The sequence below is a fragment of the Octopus bimaculoides genome, chromosome 5, assembly GCF_001194135.2.
Source record: "Octopus bimaculoides isolate UCB-OBI-ISO-001 chromosome 5, ASM119413v2, whole genome shotgun sequence".
Taxonomy (NCBI): domain Eukaryota; kingdom Metazoa; phylum Mollusca; class Cephalopoda; order Octopoda; family Octopodidae; genus Octopus; species Octopus bimaculoides.
Genome location: NC_068985.1, coordinates 127,398,658 through 127,424,649, shown reverse-complemented (window position 1 = coordinate 127,424,649; position 25,992 = coordinate 127,398,658). Strand labels below are relative to the sequence as shown.

At 35.1% G+C, this 25,992-nt stretch overlaps 1 protein-coding gene across 1 annotated transcript in view; it reads right to left on the bottom strand.

Moving 5' to 3' along the window:
* Positions 1 to 10: 10 nt before the first annotated feature.
* LOC106871243 (cell division cycle and apoptosis regulator protein 1) overlaps positions 11 to 25,992 on the bottom strand; it is a 59,355-nt gene continuing 33,373 nt past the window's right edge. Inside the window, exons 11-22 of the mRNA XM_052968111.1 lie at positions 24,140 to 24,218; positions 21,928 to 21,999; positions 21,285 to 21,425; positions 19,380 to 19,454; positions 13,285 to 13,476; positions 11,487 to 11,630; positions 10,094 to 10,204; positions 8,247 to 8,274; positions 6,385 to 6,554; positions 3,772 to 3,916; positions 2,928 to 3,152; positions 11 to 1,205 (exon numbers count right to left, since the gene is read on the bottom strand). Of these exons, the coding sequence (XP_052824071.1) occupies positions 934 to 1,205; positions 2,928 to 3,152; positions 3,772 to 3,916; positions 6,385 to 6,554; positions 8,247 to 8,274; positions 10,094 to 10,204; positions 11,487 to 11,630; positions 13,285 to 13,476; positions 19,380 to 19,454; positions 21,285 to 21,425; positions 21,928 to 21,999; positions 24,140 to 24,218 (1,654 nt within the window). The 3' untranslated portion in view covers positions 11 to 933. The remainder of the gene's footprint in view (positions 1,206 to 2,927; positions 3,153 to 3,771; positions 3,917 to 6,384; positions 6,555 to 8,246; positions 8,275 to 10,093; positions 10,205 to 11,486; positions 11,631 to 13,284; positions 13,477 to 19,379; positions 19,455 to 21,284; positions 21,426 to 21,927; positions 22,000 to 24,139; positions 24,219 to 25,992) is intronic.

Sequence of the window (25,992 nt, the reverse complement as noted above, 5' to 3'; positions counted from 1 at the left end):
AAAAAAAAAAAAAAAATCCAACAAGGCTTTTGAAAGAAGCTACAATACCAATTTAACAATGCAATGTGCAGAATTAATGCTTCAGTATAATATAACTTCCTTGAAAAATCTTCTTGTGCGAAAGGAAAAGAAAAAAAATTATATATTTATAAAAGTAAATTCTTTTACAAACAGGAGATTTTTATATCATTTTTACTTTAATTTCCCTACCCCATCCCACCTACTTCACATAAAGAACGAAGACTTCTTTATATTTTTTTTATAGGCAATAATGGAATATTATTAACACAGCACTTCATCTGCTCACTTGTTCAGTGCAGAAACTTCCAAAGCCACTCTTAAAAAAAAAAAAAAAAAAAAAGTGGTTGCTGAAGTTGTTTTTTTTAACCATAATATTGACATGTCCCTGCAGATACCAGTTTATTATTGTACTCTTTCTTCAGTCATTGCACCCTCGATAGCCAGATTTACAAATTCAACAGTGAAATGAGAGAGTGAGAGGAAAAAAAACAAATGTTTTCAATTGTTTGATGGAATTTCTATTTTCAATGCAAGAAAAAAAAATCAAACAAAAAAAATAAAACCCCCAAACAAACAAGCAAGCAAGCGTTTCCATCTTTGCTGTATTTGGTAATCATTGAAATCCAAGCAAATCTACACATTGGAAAGACTGCATAAGTAGATAACAGTTCAGGATTAATCAAGAGCACAGATGAAAGAGGACAAAGAATAGAGGGACCCAAAGAGAAAAATGGGTGGAGGGAAGAGTGATGACAGTTGTGTTGTTGCTGGCCTTTAGTTTATTGTAACTGAAATATGGACAAGGTAGAGAGTGGTGGAACCTCAAGTTAGGAAAAAAAAAAAAAAATTCCTTGGTACGTTTCTCATTCTCATAATTTATCCAAACATTTCCTTTGGAGGACTTTGAAACATTTATTCTCCAGTATCATTTTCATTTTTCACCTTTTTATCAAATTTCTTTTTCTTGTCTATTATTAAAGGTGTAAGACTGGTAGTAACACCCTTCAGAAGACCAGTCAATGTCTTTTCACAGTGTTTTAGAGCAGTAAATAGCCGTCTGTTTTCACTTTCAGTTGACGACACTGCTTCTATTTGCTCTTCTTTCTCCTTTTTAATTATAGTTAGTTCCTGTTGCAACTGTTTCACTAAATCTTCACGCTTTAATGCTTTATCCTTCAGCAAATCTAAAGGAAAAAAAAGAACACAAAAAAAAAAAAACCATCTTAAAAGAGGGCAAGTAGCCAATATGTCCACAGAAATTTTTTGATCTTAAACCAATCTCTCTCTCTCTTTCATACACACATACTGGCATAAGTATGGTAGTGTGGAGTGCTTCATAATAATGTGGTTTCGAGTTCTATTTCACTGGGTGGCACCTTGGCTAAGTGTGTTATACTTTAGCACATCGTGTGTGTATGTGTGTGCATGTGTACATGTATATGACTATTGATATCCTAAAGCATCTCACAAGTAATATGACAAATATTATATCATTCAGCATTCCTTATTCTCAATGCTCTGCGAATAAAAATCCCTTATTTGAAAACAGGTAAAGGACTGGCGATAAGGAGAGCATTCATCTATATAATCTTCAATATGTCCTGGTCCAACTCATGCTAGCATAGAAAAAAAATGAGTATTAAATATCTTTAAATCATTAAATAACATAAAAGGAAGCAAACCCGAAATAAACAATATATTGAGTGAATAGTCATAAGTGAAATGCTTTTGTGGTATCATCTATTGCAGTGAGTTACTGAACAAATGAAATTAGTAGAAGAATATTTTTGTGGCAGCACGTAGACACAAAATAAAGTACTTAGCAAGGTATAAACAAACATTTTAGTACCTTTTTGCTATTTAACTGCTTTTGTTTTGGTTTTACATCTTCAGTCTGAATCATATTGATGTATAAATAAAACACATGCATGAAGAATGACGAATATTTAATGTATGATAGTAAAATCTAATGTTACTATAATTTAAACTCTTTGTTACATATCAGTTAATCTGAAACCATGTGGTTGCGAAGCAAACTTCTTACCACACAGCCATGACTGTTTGTTTATTTATATATATATACATACGACCACACACAACTGGAAAAAGTGGATAACATTTAGTTCCCATGTAAAATGCACAACCATAATTTTTAGGTTTTATAATGGGAGGGGGGGGGTGACTATTGCAAGTACAGACACAGACACACACATCTTTTACCTTTCAATTGTTTCAGTCATTGGACTGCGACCATGCTGGAGCACTGCCTTGGAGGGTTTAATTGGACTAATCCCCCCCCACCAGTACTTATTTTTTCAAAGCAGTCAGGTACTTATTCTATCAATTTCTTTTGCTAAACTGCTAAGTTACAGGGACATAAACAAACCAACACTAGTTGTCAAGGAGTGGGAACAAACACAAAGACACACATGATGGGTTCCACAGTTTCCATTCACGAATTTCAGTCACAAGGCATTGTTTGGTCTGTGGCTCTAGTCGAAAATACCTGCCCAATGTGCTGTGCAGTGGAAGCTGAAACCATGAGGTTGCAAAACAAACTCCTTACCACATAGCCATGCCTGTGTTTATATATATATATATACACACACACACATATATCATCATCACTTAACGTCCATTGCCCATGCTGGCATGGGTTGGACAGTTTGACCAGAGCTGGTAAGCTGCACCAAACTCCAGTCTGATTTGGCATGGTTTCTACAGCTGGATGCCCTTCCTAACACCTACCACTTTACATATATTTACACACACACACACTGATATATCACTAACTCAAATATAACACTAGCTGCAGTAGGTAAAACTCCTGTTCTTGCAGTGCAGCATCTTAGCCTAACAGCAATTGTTTTCCTCCAAAAGCAAAATATAAAAAAACTGTAACTAACCAATTTCAGCAGTGAAATCCTGTAACTTTTCTTCCAAGGCACTCCTATTTTTCTCGCTTTTCTCTAGTCGCTGAGTAATACTATCAATATCGATTAAAGCTCCATTGTAGCTAATAAATCCAGAATTGGGAGCTGTTTCCTCTCCCTCACCTTTTAATTTGGATGTTACTGCCAAGTCCTCTGAAGAGTTCTTAGCTTTTATAGCATTTAAAAAATGATAATTTCCTGAAAATATAAATTTAAGAAAAAATACTTCCATTTTTGAAAGTTAACATATTTACAACAATTATTGATTTGACTTATGGTGATTTACTGACAAGAATAAGATGTTTTTTTTTTTCACAAATTTCAATAGCTGATATGAATTAATTGCAACTGGCCAAGTTTATAACGTATTAGACTGACCTTGAAGAAAAAACATGATATGCATTAATCAACTGTAACAAGTTTTCTCTATGGCTGAGACACTTAGGTTGTACAATACATTGCTCTTATCAATGGAAACACTAGCTAATTCTCACATGCTTTGTTATCTTGCAGCACTATGTTCAAATCTTACCATAAATACAACTTGGGAAGTGATCAGCTGTAATAAGTCAACTTGCTATGGAGATACAAGGCAAAGACAAAGCCTTTAAGTTTCTTTATAGCCCTGTAAAGTAGAGGGTTTTCTCTATTTCTTAAGTCTGTTAACTTTTAAACATTTAGATATTTGCATGAAATCAGGGTCAGCAAGTAAACATTGTTTTATAAATCTAAGAGAGTTCATAGGCAAGTTAGTATCAAAAGGGTTAAACATGGATAAAAAAAATAATAATAAATAAAAATACATAAATGAAGTTACCTTGAGCAAGTTTAATATCATCTACGTCTGCACCTTTTGAATCAATTTTTCCATCTTCAGAAGCATCCTCAGATTTCGGCTTATCCGTCAATTTACGATAATTTAAAGTGTCACGTGACACAAGCTTTTGGACATATTTTCGTACCTATAAAAGTTTTTTAAGAAGACAAATGATAATGTCACCAAACTAGAAACTATTATTATAATTAAGACAGCAAGCTGGCAGAATCGTTAGTGTGCTGGATGAAATGCTTAATGGTATTTTGCCCATTGGTACGTTCTGAGTTCAGATTCCACTGAGGTCAACTTTACCTATCATCCTTTCAGTGTCGATAAAATAAGTACCAGTTAAATACTGGGGTCGATGTAATCAACTCATCCCCTCGCCCAAAATTGCTGCCCTTGTGGCAAAATTTGAAACCATTATTATTGTTATTATTATTATTATTATTATTATAATAAAGTAAAAGGAATAGAAATGTATTATAATTTTTCAGTTATTTTCATCCTAGTAGCTCCCAAGATTAAACCATATGTAAGCCAACACTGCATTTAATCACACTAGAATCAATAAAATATGTATCAGTAACAATATGCTGGAATCATAGAGCTGATATCACATTTTATTTTCTTGATTTACAGTCTCAGTATAATATACTGAGGTTGATGCATCTATGTAGTCCTATTATTAGGGCAATAAGAACTATAGCTTTGGCAGAAATACAAAAATGACTAGCTAAATTTTTGTTGTATCTAGTTAATAAATTTTCATTTCTGAGTTTAAATTCCAGATAGGGTCCTCTTTATTCTTCATCTTCAATGCAAAATTCTATCCTGAATTTTTAAAGTTCAAGAAGATAAAGAACCAGTAAAATATTGGGACTGATTCCATTAGCTATACATCTCTCAAATAATGTTGGTCTTTTACACCACATGCTCCTTTTCCCATGTTAACATGAGGGTCAACCTGTTCTTTATATTTTTAGAGCGGAAGCCTTCTTCATGATGAACACTTCTAACTAAGAAACATAGTAATGCCAGTTTTCACAGAGTTAAATAAAAGAATCTATCATGCCTGAAGAACAGTCACTGTACAATTGACTGCTTACATGCGACAGGTGAGTCCTGCAGAGTTTCAATTCACAGATGAGAGAAAATAAAATAAAGCCCCATTACACTGGAATGGTTCCCCGCCACCTTTTTTAAAGAAATCATTTATAAAAGTAATTTTCCTGTTTTTTTTTTTTAACACTGATCATCTGATGGAGTGCGAAGCTTTAGATTTATTCGAGAAAAGGAATGAGTTTGTACAATATTGATGTCTTTCTCAAGGGCATTAGTGATGTAAAAAAAGTGAATTATCTCCAAGTAAGAATGGAAACTAATTCTCAAAGACAGCTTACCAGAAGCTTACCAAGTGTTCCTAGATCAATACTGCATCCCTCTGCTAATGGCCCCAAAGACAATTTTATGTTATTACTCTGCATGGCTCTTGGTATGACTAAACACATACTACAGAGTAGATTGTAAATATGTATGCAAGTCATACAATTGCATTTTATATTACATCTTTGGGTGTAAGAACAATTTCTAATTTTGATATTTTAAGAGTCTATCATTCACATATTTTTTAATACCTTTATTTTGAAATACAGGGTAATCTCTGTATTTATATAAATATATATTTACTATTATTCGAAGACATTTGAGCGAGGTCGTTGCCAGTGCCGCTGGACTGGCTCCTGTGCAGGTAGCACGTAAAATACACCATCTTGAGCATGGCCGTTGCCAGTACCGCCTGACTGGCCTTCGTGCGGGTGACACGTAAAAGCACCCACTACACTCTCGGAGTTGTTGGCATTAGGAAGGGCATCCAGCTGTAGAAACTCTGCCAAATCAGATTGAAGCCTGGTGTAGCCATCTGGTTCGCCAGTCCTCAGTCAAATCGTCCAACACATGCTAGCATGGAAAGTGGATGTTAAACGATGATGATGATGAATTATATTCAATCTAAATACTTATAATTATACTAGGTACTGGCAGAGTTTTGTAAAGAAGTTTGCTTCACAATCACATAGTCTTGCCGAATGATATCTAGGGGCAGTGTCTTCTATTATAGTAGAATGAAAATGCCCTTACTTGCAAAACAGGTAAGGGTTAGTGACAGGGAAGACATCTGGCAATGCCTCAACATAATGTAATAAATTCTCATGCTAGCATGGACACAAAATTAAACAAATGAAGGAATAAACATTCTATCTACAATTACACTTTATAGTCAATATGTAGTCATATCTAAGGTGGTGAGCTGGCAGAATCATTAGCACTCTGGGCAAAATGTTTAGTGGCATTTCAACGGTCTTTATGGTCTGAGTTCAATTCCTGCCAAGACTGACTTTGCCTTTCATCCTTTTGGGGTCAATAAGATAAGTACTTGTTGAGCACTGCAGTTGATGTGACCAACTTGCCCTCTTCCATGAACTTGCTAGCCTTGTGCCAAAACCTGACAATATTTAGTCATATCAAGAACCATGAGGGGTAATTACAAAAATGTGCTGCCCTCACCAAACCCCACATAGCTGGATACATGAGAAACATTGTGAAATAGTTTACCTGAGCTCTTGACAACTGCATGCCAACAGTGTGCATGATTTCCTCAATGTCTTTATCTAACAGATAGCCTGTATGATTCTGATCAAAATATACAAATGCTAGTAACAAAGCAGGATCAAATGTGTAGAACTTCTTCTTCTCCTTCTTCTTCTCATCCCGGTCTCTTTTTCCTACTAAAATGAACCACATGTATATTTTGTAAGAGAAAGAAGTTGAAAAAACATAAAGCATTAATGTCAAAAATAATCTTAATTCATTACTCTCAATAGAGTTTTAGCCAAATAGTTAAATCACTTGGTGACAACAGAGATTTAAAAAAAAAAAAAAATGAAATTAAAAACAATGTTGAAAAAAAAAACTGTTTTACAGTATGTGTTCCAGCTCTTGATATTTTCAATTCTTATTCTGTTACAGTCAACTCTGCCTTTCATTTCTCCAGGCTTGATTAAACCAAGTAAGCACCAGTGAAATATTGGAGTCAGTTTAAACACTCACCAACAAATCTCAGACATTGTGCCTATGCTAGAAACCATTATTATTATTAAGATGGTGTAAGATGGCGAGCTGGCAGAATTAAACAACAACCTGGGTGAAATGATTAGCGGCATTTTGTCCATTGTTATGTTCTGAGTTCAAGTTCTGCTGAGGTTGATTTTAACTTCCATCCTTTTGAAGGTTGATAAAATAAGTACCAGGGTCAATGTAACTGACTTACCCACTTCCCCAAAATTGCTACCCTTGTGCCAAAATTTGAAACCATTATTAGGATGGTATACTGGCAGTGTTATTAGAAAGCTGGCAAATTGGCAGAATCATTAGCATGCTGGAAAAAATACTTAACAGCATTTTATCTACCTTTGTGTTCTGAGTTCAAATCTGACTGTGATTAACTTTTTCTTTCACTCTCTTGGGGTTGTTTAAAATAAGGTTCCAGTTAAGTATGGGACTGACCCCCACCCAGCTAATTTGTAGCCTTGTACATCATCATCATCATCATTTAACATCCGTTGTCCCTGCAGGCAAGAGTTGGATGGTTTGATCAGGGCTGGTAAGCTGAGGGGCTGCACCTAACTACAGTCTAATTTGGAATGGTTTCTATGGCTGGATACCCTTCCTAATACCAACCACTCCAAGTGTGTAATGGATGCTTTTATGTGCTAGTTATGGGAGGCCACATTGCCTCCACAAGACCCAATGCTTGAACAGTGCTTTTTACAAGCAACTGGTTATGTGACACCAGCATCAGCCATGAATATGATTTCACTTGGCTTGACAGGTCATCTCAAGCATGGCATATTGCCAAATTTCTTGGTCACTAGTCATTGCTTCCATGAGGCCCAGCGTTTGAAGATCATGCTTCATCACCTTGTTGGGTCTACCTCTACCACAGGTTCCCTCCACAGTGTTTGTAAAAAATTTACATCATCATCATTAAGACAATGAACTTGTGAAATTATTAGTATTGGACAAAATACCTTGTGGTATTTGTTTCAGCTCTTTATAACTTTAGTTCAAATTTCATCGAAGTTAACTGCCTTTTAATATTCCAAGTATCAACAAAATAATAGCAGTCTACTACTGTAATATATGTAATTAACTAACTATAACCCTCTCCTAAAATACAAGGCCTAGTGACTAAATTAAAACTTACAACTATTAGCATCATTAACACCAATGCATTGCCATATAATGGCTTGTTGCAGTCATGTGCCTACTTTCTGACAACAATGTATAAATTCCATCAAGATTATCCTTTAAGTAAGACTGGCCATTGAACAGGTAAAACTAATCTAACGTTCATGTTCTGTAAAAACATTTAAGACATTTCAACTATTGCAACCAAACCAGAAAAAACAAATTACCTCTGTCTTTCTTGTCTTCATCATCATCCTGCAATAGAAAGAAAAAAAAATTAACTGATTAAGGAGCTAAAGAAAAACAAAGTGAACTAAGGGAAGTAATTCAAATGAATCAATAGCATAAATTTAATTCAAGGCGGTGTACTGATTGGACACAACATGGCAACAGTCACAAAGTCCTAGGTTCAATCCTAATGCATGACATCTTGGGAAAGTGCCTCAGATTGACTCAAACCTTGTAAGTGAAACTTGGTAGAGAGAAACTGTGTGGAAGCCTGTCCCATGGAAAATACCTGTAATTTAAAGGTACAAGACTTGTCACTATATCAAGCTGATTCTACCAGAGGATTATGTTAAGGGTACACATGCCTATGGAATACTCAACCACTAATACAATAGGCAGCTAATTCAGTGGATCAAACAATTAAACCCTCATCATCAAAACCAACAGAAAAAAAAATAGAGGGAGGATGTTGAAAGGTCAGACAGTGAGGAATAAGAGAGAGAGAGAGAGAAAGAGAGAGAGAGAGAAGTAGTAGTAGTAGTAGTAATGTAGCAATTATTGCCAATTCAGAAGTTAATGATGTTCTGTAAAATCAGTGGCTCACTGTTAAAATTCATCTTAAATAGTGCATCTAGACTAAAAATTCATCTTAGTGTAGTGCAATACACCTGGCTGATTTAATGCATTGTAGTGTAACAAGATACCAGGTGGAAGCTCATCTCTCTAAACTTCACCAACAGAAAGAAAGCAAAGGCAAATGAATTGATTGACACTTATGCTACTTAACATTTAGGTAAATGAAGCCTTTGAGAGTTAAGTGGATATTTTTCTTTCTGTTTTTTGGACAAGTACCGAATAACCTATCAAATGATAATCCAGTAACCAGCAGACTCAGCTAACAGTGACTCTAAATTAGACGTTGAAAGTAAGTAAATCCTTTCCTTCTTTTTAATTTACAATCAGAATATACTTCAGTCCCTCACAACAATTAGTGACCCTCTATAAGGCTCAGGTAGGGTCCACAAAGGCATCCTAGACTGCATCCAGAAAAGGACCACCCAACTGACTGGAATGGTCACTTAGAAACAGGTTTCAACCTCTGGCCTCTTTTCAACATCTGCCTCTACTATAGTGGTTACTGCTCCTCAGAACTGGTTGGACTCCTGCCATCTTTGCTCAAACATTCCTGTCGCACTTCTCTCTCTTCTTCTCATCATCCTTATTGTGCCCGCCCTCCATCAAGCTCTGCACTAATCACCATACCCTGTACTTCTTTCTTTCCCAGAATGTTGTTCATTGGAATTTAAGTCCTTCCGGCAGGTGTTGACACACAAAAGTCTAAGAGGAACAATTAATGCCAATACTCTCATTGGCTGAGGAGGGCTTAGACATTGTCTCTCCCTCCAGACCTAGCAAGTCACAAAAAAACACCAGATTTGGCCATACTGGAATATTATCAGAACATACTATAAAATATAATGAAAAAAAAATATTGACTTGGAGTAACCTTTAGTAATTTCTTCATGTTTTTTTCTTTACAACTAATTATCATGATAGATTGCATTTGATGGCATGCAAATTTGAAATGTTTCCAAAATTTATGGAAAACATTTTTCTCTTTCTTTCTTACTTACAATGGATTAATTGAGATGACAGAACAAATAGAAGTAACTTTTGGTGGTGACAATGTTTTAACAGAGATTACGGATGTTTTTATTACATTCTGCAAGGCATGTTTTTGCACTCCAATAAAAACGAAAGAGATTGGAAAAACAAGGAAAAAGAGTGATTATATAAATTAATAAAAAGTATAAAACAAAAAGAAAGAAAAATTTAATCAAATTACCTCATCATCAGGTTCATCCTCTTCCATATCTTCTTCATTGCCATTCATTTCCTTGGGATTTTCTTCTTCCTTTTTCTTTTCTGATTTTTCTTCTTCTATTTTCTTGAGATCCTGTATTAGAATGAACAAAAAGTTTTAATTTTCGTTTTGTGTTTAAACCTTACTTCTAAATGTTATATTAACAAATAACAAGCAATGGCTGTTTTTGTTTTTTTAATTTCAGCTTCATAGTGCCCCAGAATGGCTTTAGTCAGAGAACAATTCTTGTTTAGTGTCAAAGTACATGGCAATCTTCCACTATCCAGATTTGATTCCTCATTATCTAGAAGTTTCACATCACTTATGTATAACAAGAGAGAAGAGCACAGATAGCTGAATCAATATATTGAGTTAGAAGAAAAGTTTGTACTGTTTTTCAATTGGTGGCATTTAAACATATGATTTGGTTTCTCACACGACACAAGTGCAGGACACACACACACACACCTTCTGAAAGGTGCCATTTCAATACATCTTTCTATATATGTGTGGATAGTTTATTTCTACTGTTTATACATTAAAATTGAAAATGAAGGAAAATGAGATACATTTTCATCATTTGATGCTCTTTTACACTTGGAAAGGAAAAATACTTGCACAAACAGCAAAACGAAAGAAAAGAAAGATAAGTGCAGTTTATGGAGATGATGCCACAGCTGGGGAGGGTGGGGACTGTAAGCTGTTAGCTAGGTTTGAGAGTGAAAATTTTGGTCTGAAAGACTGTAAATGCTCCAGCAAGCCTACAGTTGTTGACAATGAACAAATTGAAATGCTAATCAAAAATAATCCAGGTCACATGACATGAAACATCATAGAGATAGTCTCTATATCTCATATGAGCGTTATAAGGTATTTAAAAACATTTGGATACATGAATTGCTATGATGTTTCAGTGCCTCATAGTTAATAGAAAAAAATTTAATGGACTATATTTTCATTTGCAATTCTCTGCTCAAACACAATGTAAACAACCCACTTTTGAAAAGGAAAGGCAAAGGCTGATACAGATTGGCACCAGTGATGTCGCAACTCATTTCTACAGCTGAGTGAACTGAAACAATGTGAAAAAAAGTGTCTTGCTTGAGAACACAACACACAGCCTGGTCTGGGAATTGACCTCACTACCACATGATCGTGAGCCTGACATTCTAACCACTGAGCCATGCACCTTCACATATAAAATAGTAGATGTTAACATTCTTTACATGTAATAAAAGCTATTAAAAGGTTATTTTAATGTTAGTCAATTTAAACTTCTTTCTTGTACAAGCTAGTGTGAGTAGTTTACAGTAGGTGGCTTTTGAGTTTCTAATTGAATGGTTTACAAACATAGAAAAATGTGCGGGTGTCTCACCTTTTCTTTTATAGATTTATCATCAGATTTCTTTTTAAGCTTCTCCTCATCCTTCTTTTCTGGCGCGAGAACAAGAGCCTTGTAGATCTTGAAGCCAAAATCCCGCATCAACATTTCATTGAACAACTCAGCAAACAAAGAAACCTGAGAGAGTCAAAAATCAGAATTTCACAACACAAAAGTAGTTACAAATGGAAAAGAGAGAGAGAGAGAGAGAGAGAGAGAGAGGAATAATTCAATCTCTATTTGTGCATATCAATGACAGTGCATCTACATGGTCAATCAGTTTGCTAGAAATAGCAACCAAATATCCCTCAAACTACACCAAACTGTCTTAAAAATGAAGGACATACTGAATAATGTGTTCTTAGTTGCAGTGTAGAAATAAAAAAAAAAGAAGAAAAAAAGGAATTGATAGTCATGGTTGGAATACCTTTGATTATACATTTGCTTGACATGACTTAGCAGAGGTTAAACAAGAACAATCATCTTTCCTACTAGCATAACTGACAGATTAGTAAAGCAGTATGTTTTTATGTGCCTTGGTCTCATCTCAATATTGAAAAAAAGATCATCATTCATTTTACCATGTTTGCTTGGGCTGAACAAAACTGCTTGAGATGTTGAAGTAAATTATATAAATCACTAACAAAACTCCATCACTAAGATAGATTTTACATCTATATTTTTACATTTGACATGGTTTGGATGAGATAGCATCATTAGAGCTTTCCAGTCACCATTATCAAGTTCTTTCAATTGTATTCAACCAATTTTAATCCAGTTTTACTTTGGTTTCAGTCTAACTTGTTTTAATCCATATTCATAAACTAAGTGTTCTTGTTGCCTTCGCTTTATGCATTAATACTTCAGTTATTCTTTTATACTTGTTTCAGCCATTTGGCTGCGACCATGCTGGAGCACCGCCTTTAGTTGAGCAAATAGACCCTAGGACTTATTCTTTGGAAGCCTAGTACTTATTCTATTGGTGTCTTTTGGTAGGGAGACAAACACAGACACACACACACATGCCGGGCTTCTTTCAGTTTCCGTCAACCAAATCCACTCACAAGGCTTTGGTTGGCCTGAGGCTATAGTAGAAGACACTTGCTCAAGGTGCCACACAGTGGGACTGAACCCAGAACCATGTTGTTGGCAAGCAAGCTACTTAACTTCCTTTATACTATAACCAGTTTTATGCCCATATATAGGCATATGGTAGAAAGTTCAGATCTGCATGTTCTTTACCTTCTCTCTATTCCTTGGCCCTAACAATTGACCACTTAATATTGACATCCAGAAAGCAGAAAAACCAACAACAAAAACAACAAAGCAAGAGTATAAAGTTATTAATTTTACACTGCAAGGGAAAAAAGTGGGTGATCTTAGATCACTTAATGTATTAGAGACACCAGCCAAATCTATCCTAAACTCTTTTACATTCAGATTACTCTATCAAATGTAATGATTATTTAATTACATCGTTTTAAATTTATTATGTATTTTCTTATAGCTTCAAGATTTCGATGATGTGACTATTTATTTTTAGAATGACATAGTAGGGTAGGTGTGAGAGGCTGGAGTTGGTAGACCATTTTGGGCCAGATATGGTCAATTTAAATACAAGCTAACCATCTTAAAGAATCTAGGACTACATAGATATAATGTCATATTAGATGGTTAAAGTGGGAATGCTCACAATCAAAGGTGTACTTATTCAGGAGTGACCTGGGGCTATACAGCACCATGAAATAATTTATGGCAAAGAGGAACAGGACTGAAAGAAGGATTTGCTTACCTCGAAGGAATGTTCTTTATTATCCTCTTGGCGATAATCCAACAGGACACTAAGCGACATGACAGTGCAGTCAAACTTGCCGCCCTTTGCAGTTGTTGACGGGTGGACTATAATGGAGGGTTTATCAGGCAAATTGTACTTGCGTTCCATCATGGCTTGCTCTTTTTCTTCTCGTCGCCTTTTCTCCTCTTCCTGAGAAAGATAATAACACTAATATTAACACTAACAACAATAACAATCCTTTCTACTAAAGGCACAAGGCCTGAGATTTTGGGGGAGGGGGTTAGTTGATTTCATCAACCCCAGTGCTCAACTGATACTTATTTTATTGACCACAAAAAGATGAAAGGCAAAGTTGACCTCAGTGGAATTTGAAATCAGAACATAAAGACAGATAAAATGCGACTAAGCAATTTGACCAGAGTGTTAAAGTTTCTAGCAGCTTGCTAATAATGATTAATAATAATAATAATAATAATAATAATAATAATAATAATAATAATAATAATAACAAAAGCACTCAGCACAAACCTCTGCCAAGGCAACACCAATGCCCTCTCAACGTTTAGCTGGAGATGATCTTTAAAATGAGAACATCTGAAATAAACTCGATTGCTCTCACAAATGAGAATACTAAAAATGAACCTGACCGCTCTCAAAACTTAAGTAAAAGAGCAGGGAAAATAATGCAGAATCCTTGTCCAGTACCGGATCAATCCCCAAATCTAATCAGTTCATGCTAGTCACGAGGCCAAACATCCCTGAAAGTTTTATCCAAATTCATCCAGCGGCTCTTGAGATATCTTGTCCACAGACAGACAAACACAACTTAAAACAATACCCCCTCCTTTGCTAAGGCGGGGGTAATAATAATAATCCTTTCTACTAAAAGCACAAGGCCTGAAATTTGGGGGTACGGGGCTAGTCGATTAGCTTGACCCCTGTACACAACTGGTACTTAATTTATCGACCCCAACGGATGAAAAGCAAAGTCAACCTCGGTGGCATTTGAAGTCAGAATGTAAAGATGGACAAAATACCGCTAAGCATTTTGCCTGACGTGCTAATGATTCTACCAGCTTGCTACCTCAATAATGATAATAATAATAATAATAATAATAATAATAATAATAACAACAATAATAAAAGACAGGGAAGAAAATACTTGTAGACTAATAGATGTAAGTGTTCCCACTGATAAAAATATACCTGTAAAAGAATTTGACAAATTAAGTAAATATAAGGACCTGGAAATTGAAATACAAAAGATGTGGCATCTTAAAGCAAGAACTGTTCCTGTTATTGTAGGTGTCCTAGGTATGATAAGAAAAGGATGACAGAAACATCTAGATAACATCCCAGGAGAACCATGTCTCAGAGAAATCCAAAAGATTGTGCTGACAAGTACTGCCCACATCCTTACAAAAATCCTATCAATTTAAATGTCTGTGTTGTATTGGATGGAGATAATTCGCTACTGTTCTTGCCACTTCCCCATCCCAAACTTTCAGTCATACTCTAACATCTCTTATCCTTCACTCGCCCTAGGATGCTGGGTGTGTCTTGGCAGGTGATTGTAACAAACAGAAATTATCCTCAAAACACTTCTCAACATCATACAATCATCAAATGTATTAGGAACATCATATTCGTTATCTATTTCAGGTGTCAAGATGGCACCTAGTGGATAATGTACAACTACAGCAAATATCATGAAAAACTTTTTTCATAATAATAATGGTTTCAAATTTTGGCACAAGGCCAATAATTTTTGGGGAGAGGTAAGTTAATTATATTGGCCCCAGTGCTCAACAGGCACTTATTTTATTGACCTCAAAAGGATGAGAGGCTAAGTTGAACTCAGAACGTAAAGACAGACAAATTTCCACTAAGTATTTTGCCTGGGGAGCTAACGATCCTGCCAGCTGGCTGCCCTTTCATAATAATAACAATAATAACAATAATAATAATAATAATAATAACAATAATAATAACAATAATGATGGACTCTCCCATCAAAGACAATGTGTGAGCATTCAACTTCTGCTGAACCACCTGTATAAATAATTTGTGATCAGAGGTTTGTGCCACACATTAGCTCACTCTCTCCTTCAAATTAGCATTATCTGAACAGGTGCATGGTGTACGTGTCAGGTGTCAAAGTGATTGCAGAGCAATGTGAGAGGAAGTGTTTTGCTCAAGAATACTACGCACCACCCGGTCTAGGAATTGAAACCACGAACTCATGATCGTTAGCGCAACATCCTAACTACTAGGCAATGTGCCCTCACATGATCTATACTGTAATGGAGAAAGTTGCTCATTAATTAGGCATGTAACGATTACTAAAAGCACTAAAAGAATGCAATATTAAAAGCTTGACTGAAAATATTTTTAGAAATTCATGTTCTTAGAAATTTCCTCCAACTTCGATTTCTGAAGTTTATTGAATTTTTTAACTCCAAATTCTCGCAAATATAAATATTCATAGCATTCATTGCATCCAATTCTTCATAAATTTAAATATTCATTCTATTCACTGCAGAGTAGATTTTTAATGTTTAATAATAAACAATATTAATTCGTTGCAAGCAACATTTTACGTTTTTATTTGTAACAGTTTCTCATCTCGCATGCCTCTATTTTCATTAATAATTTAATAATAACCATAAAACTTTGATACGAGGCACAATTGGCATGTAAAAAGCACCCACTACACTCTCGGAGTGGTTGGCATTAGGAAGGGCATTCAGCTGCAGAAACTTTGCTGGACTAGATTGGAGCCTGGTGCAGCCTTCTGGCTTGCCAGCCCTCAGTCAAACCGCCCAACCCATGCCAACATGGAAAGCGGACGTTAAACGATGATGATGATGATGATTATCAGTTTCCAGAGTTTGTTAAATGAATATTTTTGATAATATGAAAACTCTTTAATATACCGGTGTAATTTCTTTTTTGAATGAAGTGATTTTGTTGGTATGGCTGTTTGGAATGCTATAAGCCTTACAATAATAACTATGTGATCGTTGCTATTTCTAGCATGCTAAACAAGATAGTTTTTAACAAACTTTCACTTATACAACTGTAAAAGAAAATTTAGCAGCAAAAGCACAATGGCAGACAGAAAGATGGGCAACTGAATCAGGTGAAACCAGGGTAAAGTGACTGAAACAAATGTCTGAATATGCACGGAGACGTAGACATGATTTTGTTTCTGCTACACATGACTGACTGGTTTAGGGTATCTCGAGAGGAGAATATTCTACTTCAAAAGAATGGTGTCGGATCACAAATTGTTGATGTAACACCAAGGAGATCTTTTCTTTGCGATCATGTGGAAGTAGTGGAGTTGATAACCAATCTAAGACTTCTTACAGAAGGTCGTTCTGATGAAAGAGAGTTTGCTAATTACCTTCTTGATGTAGGAAATGGTAACATTTCTGTTGAACAAAGCCTAGGTGAATTCAAGATCAAACTATGCAATGACCTTCACCTTGAAAGTGGTACTCTTTCAGATCTATGTGATTTTGTATATGCTGACTTCAAAAATAACTTCACAAACCCTGTGTGGTTTGCAAGTAGAACCATTGTTACTCCAACAAATGAAGCAGCACAATTTGTGAATGATTCTCTACTGACCAGGATCCCTGGTGAGCTAAAAATATACAGAAGCTCAGATACAGTTGATAATGAAACTCTGTATCCAATCGAGTTCGTCAACAAACTTATACCATCAGGATTTCCACCACATATTCTCAAACTGGAGAAAAAAATGATGCACAATGCTTCTGAGAAATTTAGATGCTTCCAATGGACATTGCAATGGCACACACTACATCATTGTCAGTTTACATGATCATGTTATTGAGGCTGAGGTTGCTTCTGGTCCTTATGCAGGATCAACTCTGCTAATCCCAAGAAATGGAATTTCCATTCACATTTACACACAAACAATTTCCTCTCAAGCCAGCTTTTGTCTTGACATGCAACAAGGCACAGGGTCAGACTTTTGAATAAATCTTCTAACACAATTCTTCTCACATGGTCAGCTGTATGTTGCATTATCTAGAGTTTGAAAGAAGGCTAATGTAAAAATATTGGCTGAGAGAAATGGAAGCAGTATGATTACTGACAATTGTGTCTTCAAGGAGATACTACTTTGAAGCAAAATATGCTTTTTAACAAGTTTCAGTAGAATTAACACATAAGTTATATGTAAAGTAACATATATTTGTGAGGAATTAAATTGTTTGGCATATTTCAACACATGCTGGATGAATGGTATCATTATATTAGATCATTTTAAATTTGGGTATATTTGAAAAAGTAAAGAAATGCCATTTCCATGTGTTCTCACAGCACCAGACTTTTATCCGTCCATCCATCCATCTATCTGTCTATGTACAACTATGTAAATTCTACCAATTATTAACAATAAATATATATAATAGATTGATTCAGCTATATATCTACTTATAAATTTTCTGTGGTGTCCATTAGTTAGTTAATCACACCCTCCATAATAGTCCTGTTATAGGTTTGACTCTCTGCGAAATTTTTATAAATTCCTCTGTTAATACATATCGATAAAAAGGCACTTTCGAAGCATCAGTTATTATTTACTATCACAGATTTAAATATTTGTTGTCAAGCTTTACATTCATTGCAGAGTAGGTTTTAACATTTGATAAACAATATCAATATGTTCTGGCAAAATTTTTGTGGTATCAGTAGCTATGAGCCCACGAAATTAAGGATGCTCAGCTGGAGAGGGTTGCAGGGGATGAGCCTGTATGCCCAAATGCCAGCTACTTTACAGAGTGTAGTGGATGCTTTTATGCAACACCAGCAAGGGTTGGATGAAAAGTAATGTTAAACTCAATGGTATTTGAACTCAGAATCTAAAGAGCTGGAAAAAAATGCTTCTAAGCATTTTGCCTGACATGCTAATGATTCTGCCAGCTCATCATCCTCTTTGTAATAACAACAATAACAATTTGAAATATGAGCCAAAAGTATCAAATTAAATGTAAATATACAGGTGAGGATGCATGGCCTAGTGATTAGGCTGTTGCATTTACAATCGTGAGATTGTGGTTTCAATTCCGAGACCAGGTGGTGTGTTGTGTTTGAGAGTAAAACATTTCATCTCACATTGCTCTGTGATCACTTTAACACCTGATGTATGGTACACTGAGCACCTGTCCACGCAACGTCAATTTGATGGAGAGAGTGAGCTAATATACAGCACATACATTTGATCACCATAAACACCTCATTCGTGCAGGTCGTTTGGCAAAAGCTGAACACTCCTATGTTGTCTTTGATGAGAAAATCCATCACACAAGTGAAGCAGTGTCATTCTGAGAAGTAAAGAATATAAAATAAATATTCTGCCAATTCAATTGTAAGCCAAATATAGTTCTCGGGGATATTCAGCATGACACAGTGTGACAAAGCTGGCCCTTTGAAATACAGGCACAACAAGAAGAAAGAGTGAGAGAAAGTTGTGGTGAAAGAGTACAGCAGGGTTCACCACCATCCCCTGCCGGAGCCTCGTGGAGCTTTAGGTGTTTTCGCTCAATAAACACTCACAACGCCCGATCTGAGAATCGAAACCGCGATCCTATGACCGCAAGTCCGCTGCCCTAACCACTGGGCCATTGCACCTCCTTTGGAAAATATATACCAACAGAATAAGTACCTGATTTAAAAAACAAAAGTACTGAGGTCAATTTGATCAACTAAAGACCTTTCAAGGTAGTGGGTTCTGCTTTGAACAAACTGTTTCACTGCACACACGCACTCTCTCTCTCTCTCTCTCTCAAAGCCACACAGTATTTGTCTTAATTTGACAGCAATTAACATTTGAAGAATTTGCAACAGAAATTATAGTTGGAAACTCCTCTTGATGTAACCATTATCAAACAGGATACATAAGTATGATCAAAACACCTTTGATCACTGGACTGTTGCAACAGGGTTGACACCTGGGTCAACCAGCAGTTTTATAATTGAGTTTAAAGGTATCCAAATATAAAAACAATTTCTAAAGAAACGAACAAAGCAAAGCAAAACAAAACAAAAAAGCATACTTCTTTCTTCCTCTTGTCATCTTTGTCTTCAATTTCCAATTTATGAAACTCTTCCTGTTTTTTGACAGCTTCTTCCTGTTTCAAAAGAGTAAAAATCTAAAACTTAGATTTATTTTAGCTACAATGCTTCATAAACCTATATGTCTGTATGTGTGTTTACATTTTATAGAAGTGACACTATCTAACAAATGAGGAAAGGACACAAAGTTATATTTAATCCCTGGGCCTGTGAAATAGCTTCCTCACAACAAATATACTCAAACTTATATGGAACAGTTTACATAACAAAAGATGAATTATGGAAGGTGTAGACTGTAGTAAATGTACACAACTAGGACCTTGCGGAATCATTTAAAAGGACTGCTGGTATAACTTTCTTTGTTTTATCACAAGAGCCCAGAGTTGAAGATGGTGTCCCAGGAACCAAATGTATTATGAGGCATAACTATTACTGTATGCACTCTCTCTCCTAAATACATAAACAGCTTCTAACCAGCCACATGAATTATGGTAAACTAACAATGTAATGTCAATGTCCCGTTAAACATTATGGTCAACAGTACAAGGAGAAGAACAGTGGGGGACACTAGAAAATAAATGGAACGTGGCAAGGGCTCTTCATCCTAACATAGAAGTTCACAGCTACTGCCATCACAGCATTCTGGAAACTATTCAAGAAGTCAGTGATACATGATACCAGCTTCAAATAATGAAACAATGGACTAGACAGTAAAACTTTACAACTACTTATTATTATCATTGTTAGATAGAATTTGTAAGATACATTTCACAGAATGGTTGAGGTTACGAAAGTTTTAGTTGTAGTGGTAGTAGTAATGACAGTATAGTTATCAAAGCAATAGTTCTACTAAATAGCCACTGAATTACTCAACACTGGTTTTATCATTATAATGTTGATGTAGTCAAGTTATCATGTAAAGCCTCCTTTGGTCAGTGCTGCCTATGCATCAGCATGTGTGTGTTGGCCTGGGCAAGAATTTTTGAGGAAGAAAAGCAGTTGCCTCTCCTCTGAATATGCCATTGTTTATGGTGTTCATTGAAAGGAAAGGCCATTGACAGACCAATACAGCTTGGCAGAGTGTTTGTTGCAGGAGTTACTGTCAGAATACAAAGAGTCAGAACAGATAACGCAAGGCTTCCCCTCCAGTCCTCTAGAAGTTCTATCAATCCATCACTCTGGATCGGTACTTCAGCCACTATATTCCACTAAGTACATGAAATGATGGGATACAAGTTTTGTTACTATAATATCTAAACTGTCTTCCTCTAAATAAAAGTCTAACATCACACAAGAATACACTACAAATATAAAATCATATTTAACTTTGGTAAAAGGTCACAAAATGCATAAAAATCAACTTCAATGGGTTTGAACTTAAAACATAACGGAATGTATCTAAATACTGTCAGGCAATTTATCCGACACACTGAATCATTGCCATACAGGTAGAATAAAGCAACTTTTTCCTGCCAGATAAAGTCAATTAGATTATTTGATTAATATAATTGACTTATTTTATCCATTCTGGATGGTCCAAAGTCAATGTTTATTTCAGCAAGATTTGAACTCACATTAAAAAAGACATCCCTAATCTTGCAGGTTTGTAAATGCTGGTGCTACATAAAAGGCACCCAGTTTAGAGTAAAGAAGCTGACATTAGGAAGGGTATCCAGCTGTAGAAACCATGCCAAAACAGCCCTTCAGCTGATCAGCTCCTGTCAAAACCATCCAACCCATGCCAGCATGGAAAACGGACATTAAATGATGATGATGATGATAGCAAAATATTGCAATATAATTTGTCTGACACTCTACCGATTCTACCATCCTCTTCCTTTCCGAATATTAAAATAAGAGAAAAAAAAGAAAGAAAGAAAACCCACTGCTGCAGCTTTGTTATTCTCTAATTCTTCTTCTTCCTCCTTCTCACTTTTCAGAATTTTTGTTAGTCGAGCTATTAGCTGTGACTTCAATCCTTTAGAACTCAAGTTCCGATCTTCCAGTTCTCGGCGTAGATCAACTATCTGTAATGAACAGATTATGTCAAAAAATAAAATGAAAGAATTTCTGATAAATCTTTGTTAGGCTGGGATAAAGGACAAGAACATGATATTCTCTATTTCATATGGACACAGACAAAATCTTGCTGCTTTAGTCACTTTGTTGGTAAATAACATTCTATAGCACTAATGGATATATTTATTAATTAGCAATCAAATCTGGTCTAATAATTAAAGGGTCTATAGTATGTACCCTATTAAAAAAAAATCAAGATTATATTATTTATTAACAATCCAATTAAAAAATTAATACTATTGTCTCCAGTGGCACTTTCAGTTATATATCTAGCAAAGACATTTAACTCTCAATGACCCAATCTCACAGCTACTGTACCTCTAGGCAACAAAATTATATACACGAGTTTAAAAATATACACTAATTTAAAAAAATTAAATATAAGGAACTATTTCATTACATATCAAGTTTAATTATGTTTTGAAATAATAAGAACCTATTGTTACTAACTTTCATTGTTTTGGGATCCAATTCAGAAAAATGTGTAGGCTCTTTTTCTGTATTCATAGCTTCCTCTTCTTCCTAATTGGTGACAGAAAAAAAAAGAGAGAGAGAGAGAGAAGGAACATTACTCACAAATATATCCATTTAACAATGAAGAAAGCAAAACAAAGATAAATAAATAAGAACAATAGAATTATAGGCAACTGCTATGCTACTGTTAGTAAACTGTAGTAGTAATTGTGCCATATAATTCTCGAGGTGTTGCTGAAAACCTGCAGTAGTAGTATTAGAAGAAGTAGAGAGGAAAGCAAGTTTCCATTAGGGTTTTCGATCAACCCTTCACAGTCTCAGTTATGCTAAGGTTCTTAAGGGTGACATGAGCTAAGATAAGACAAAATATTAAAAAAAGAAGTGTGAAGTCAGCACACAATGTAAACTGGTGACCAATATATAAGCAGTGAATGAATTTTCATTTGATTTTGTTCTTTTTCACAACTAGACTTCAATATTTAACAAGCAAAACAATGTAATTTTGAATATATTTTTTTAAGAGGCTGCAAATTTTACACAATAAACTAAACTAGAATCAAAAACAGATTCATGTAAAACCTGACATTCTCTGGTATATTACACATTATAGGACACCAATACATACACACAATATCAAGTTTTCTCATCTGTCCAAACAGGAGCTGCACATACAACAGTCATCATATTAAAGAAGAATATAAGATTAAAAAGAATAATGATATAAGCATTAAAAACCCAAAAGAAAAAACAACAACCTTTTCATGCATTTTCTAAATATGACTCAAGTTTCCTAGTTCAAGAGTAAATTTTGCTGTTGTTTACTTAAGATTTAAAAATAAACAAGAATGAATTGAGCCACAGTAAAATCTGATAGTAAAAAAGGTACGTGCAAACATTATGAGTGTTTGGAAGCAGATAGCCCAGTCTGTAGAAACATCTGGCACTAATAATAATCATGCATCAACATGCAACTTTATTTGGCAATGTTCAGAAACAAGAAATCCCATAAAGTAGCATTTAGATATGTTCTAATTAAATAAAAATAAACATATTTATTTGGGTACTTAATAATATAAAGAAGGTGACATACAAGTTCAATGCTAATTTTCCAGTAATTATTTTACTTACATTATTCCATTGTTTATTTCTATGCTTAACTAGGTGAGGGGGTTTTGATGATCAATTGTCCTTACATATGGAGTAAGCAGAGTTACTTGCTTTCTTCTGAGGCCTGAAGTGGTTATATCAGTAAGATATGAACAATATGACTGTAGTCAACTGGTCAACACTACATTACACCACATTTTCACAGTCCCCATGTTGTATGTAATTTATACATAGAACTTGAACATCAAACATAATTCACTACACAAACCCAAACAAAGATTTTGCTCTTCAAAAATAATTATGATACTGATACTTAGTCTCAGGGCTGTTGAGATACTCCTTGGCTTTTATGATACACTGGAGTGATTTCCACAGTGCAAAAGAGAAAAAATTGAGTTCAAGCTGCTTATAGCAATGTGCAGCTGGACCTCAAATGGTACCTATTTACAGATAAGTAACCTCAATCAGTGAGATCTAGAGGCTTTTAGTCAAAAATACAATACAGTACTAACAACAGGATATGAACTATTAAATCTATGACTAAAAACCACTGAACCAGATTTCCAAGGCCATCAGTTCTCTAAATTTGTCAAAGATTTACACAAGAAATTCCAAATTCATAAGCAAAGCCTATACTGAAGAGGCCTCACATTAAATCTAGCTACGACAAAAGTCTTAATTAAAAAGGAAACAAGACAAAACTATTGCTATCTGGAACATGACCATGCTCAATATGCAGAAAATAAGTAGGATGGAATTCCATATGATGTATCCGATGTAAGCTATGTGTGTATAAGAAGTATAGTGAAAACAGGAAAATTGACAGAAAGAATACTTAGTATGTAGAAAATGCACAGGAGTAAGAGTATTGGTAAAATAAACTCTTCAAATGTTTGGAAGGGTGCCTAGAAGCAACTGATTGCTTCTATTATCTAAGCAGTGGCGATGGGTATTCTGAAAGCATAGTAAACAGAATAAAGATAGGATGGAAATAGCTCAGAGGTATTTCCTGAGCAAGAAGTAAAAAGCAGATTGTATAACATTTGTATAAAAAATACAATATACATTATGATAGTGAAACACAGGTATTCAATGTAGGGGATGTATTAATGTTGAATACAACTAAAGTGAGCATGCTCTGCTGGATGAGCACAAATAAGCTGAGAAGAGAACAAAATGGATACAAAAGAAATCAGAAGTAGCATGCAAAAGAAAAGGCTGTGCTAATCTGAGCATGATGCGTATAGAGGATGAGAGTTGGGTAAAAAAGATTCAAGTGGAAGGAACATGTGAAAGAGGGAGATGAGAAGTGAAGAAAGCTGAATCCAAGAGGTTGAGCTTCATGAAAGAGATGACAAAAGAAGGAAACAAATGCTGAGATGTTGTGCTGGAGAAGATCTGTTCAACCCATGCAAGCGTGGAAAAACATACTGAGAAAAATAATAATGATGATGACGATAGTGTCATAATACTAAAGATCATGTCTGCATTTGTCTGACTCATGTTCCTGATAAAACAATCTCTTAATTTACAGACTGATTCTCCATGAACTGCTGTTAGGCTTCATGGGGCAAAACAAAGAGGCTAATTTTACGCTATAATATGAAGATATTGCAATGGAGTTGTCAGCTGTATCAATCATCCTGAGTCACAAGCAAATCTCTCACCCCACCTGCTATTTTGAAAAAGAATTCTTTGAGTGATGAAGTCTTAAATATACTATGCCTAAATAAAGGACAGCAGAGTCATGCTGGAACAAATCTGGTTAAAAGTCTCCAGGATCAGGGCTAATCTCAGGTTAAACATCAACAACAAGCATTTTCTCTATACTGATGCATATTCTTGACAGTGGCAACCACAGATAGTCTTGTAATCTAAAACAGTATGTTAAGAATAAATACGTAGTAAAAGACCGCAATTATTACTTGAAACCTCTCTTCTGAAAATCTATTTACAAATATTTATATGATTATGGTAATAAAAGTTTAATTTACTTCAATAAGCTGAATGGTGACAAAGCTTCTTAGTATAAACCAATCAGAATGATGAAAATGAAAAAGGGAAAAAAATCCTTCAACAAGCAGGTGAAACTTAGAAGTATTGCAGTTAATAAGAAAAGTAATATAGTTTGAACATTAATTAGAAAAAAAGTTAGCGAATATGTTACATTTTTTTTTAAAGAATTTAATAATTTTAGACATAATCATAAAGTACTGCCATCCAGAGTTGAAATAACTTAAAAAATATAAGCAATCAAATTATTAAGGTAATTTAACAGCCAAGATAAGAATGTAGTTTATCTTGGCTCTGGAAATTAAATATTGTTTTATATTTAGTATGTTATACATATATTGTAATGCATTCATTGAATATTCTAGTGCACCATTCCAGAGTATTCAGCTGACTTCACCAGCAACACTGTTAACATCGTCACCATTCCAGAATCATTTCATGGTTGCCTATAAAGAAAACATCGATATACACACATACATACATACACACACATGGGCAACCATGTGTGTGTACATGCACACACACAGACATGCACATATGGATAACCATGATACGCACTTTCTCTTCTTTCTTTGACATATACACAAAGACAAACTTAGAAATTATCCCCACTGTTGCTCCAGGCAAGAAATTGATGGTTCCTAGCGAAGGGGAAGAAAAGAAAAAAAAAAAAAGAAGCCTACAGCTGAAATAAAAGGTAGTAAACTTTAAAACAACACATAACAGGTCAGAGGAAAGAAGAAGAAGAAGAAGAAGAAAAAGAAGAAGAAGAAGCAGCAGCAAAAATTACACCAGTTCACCATTTTTCATCATCAACGATGTGTGCAGACTTCATTACACAATGCCCTAAAAGAGGAATTGAGTGAAAACACCAGGATACTAAAGGAAAAAAGTAATGAAAATTCACCCCGCTCCCTCTTC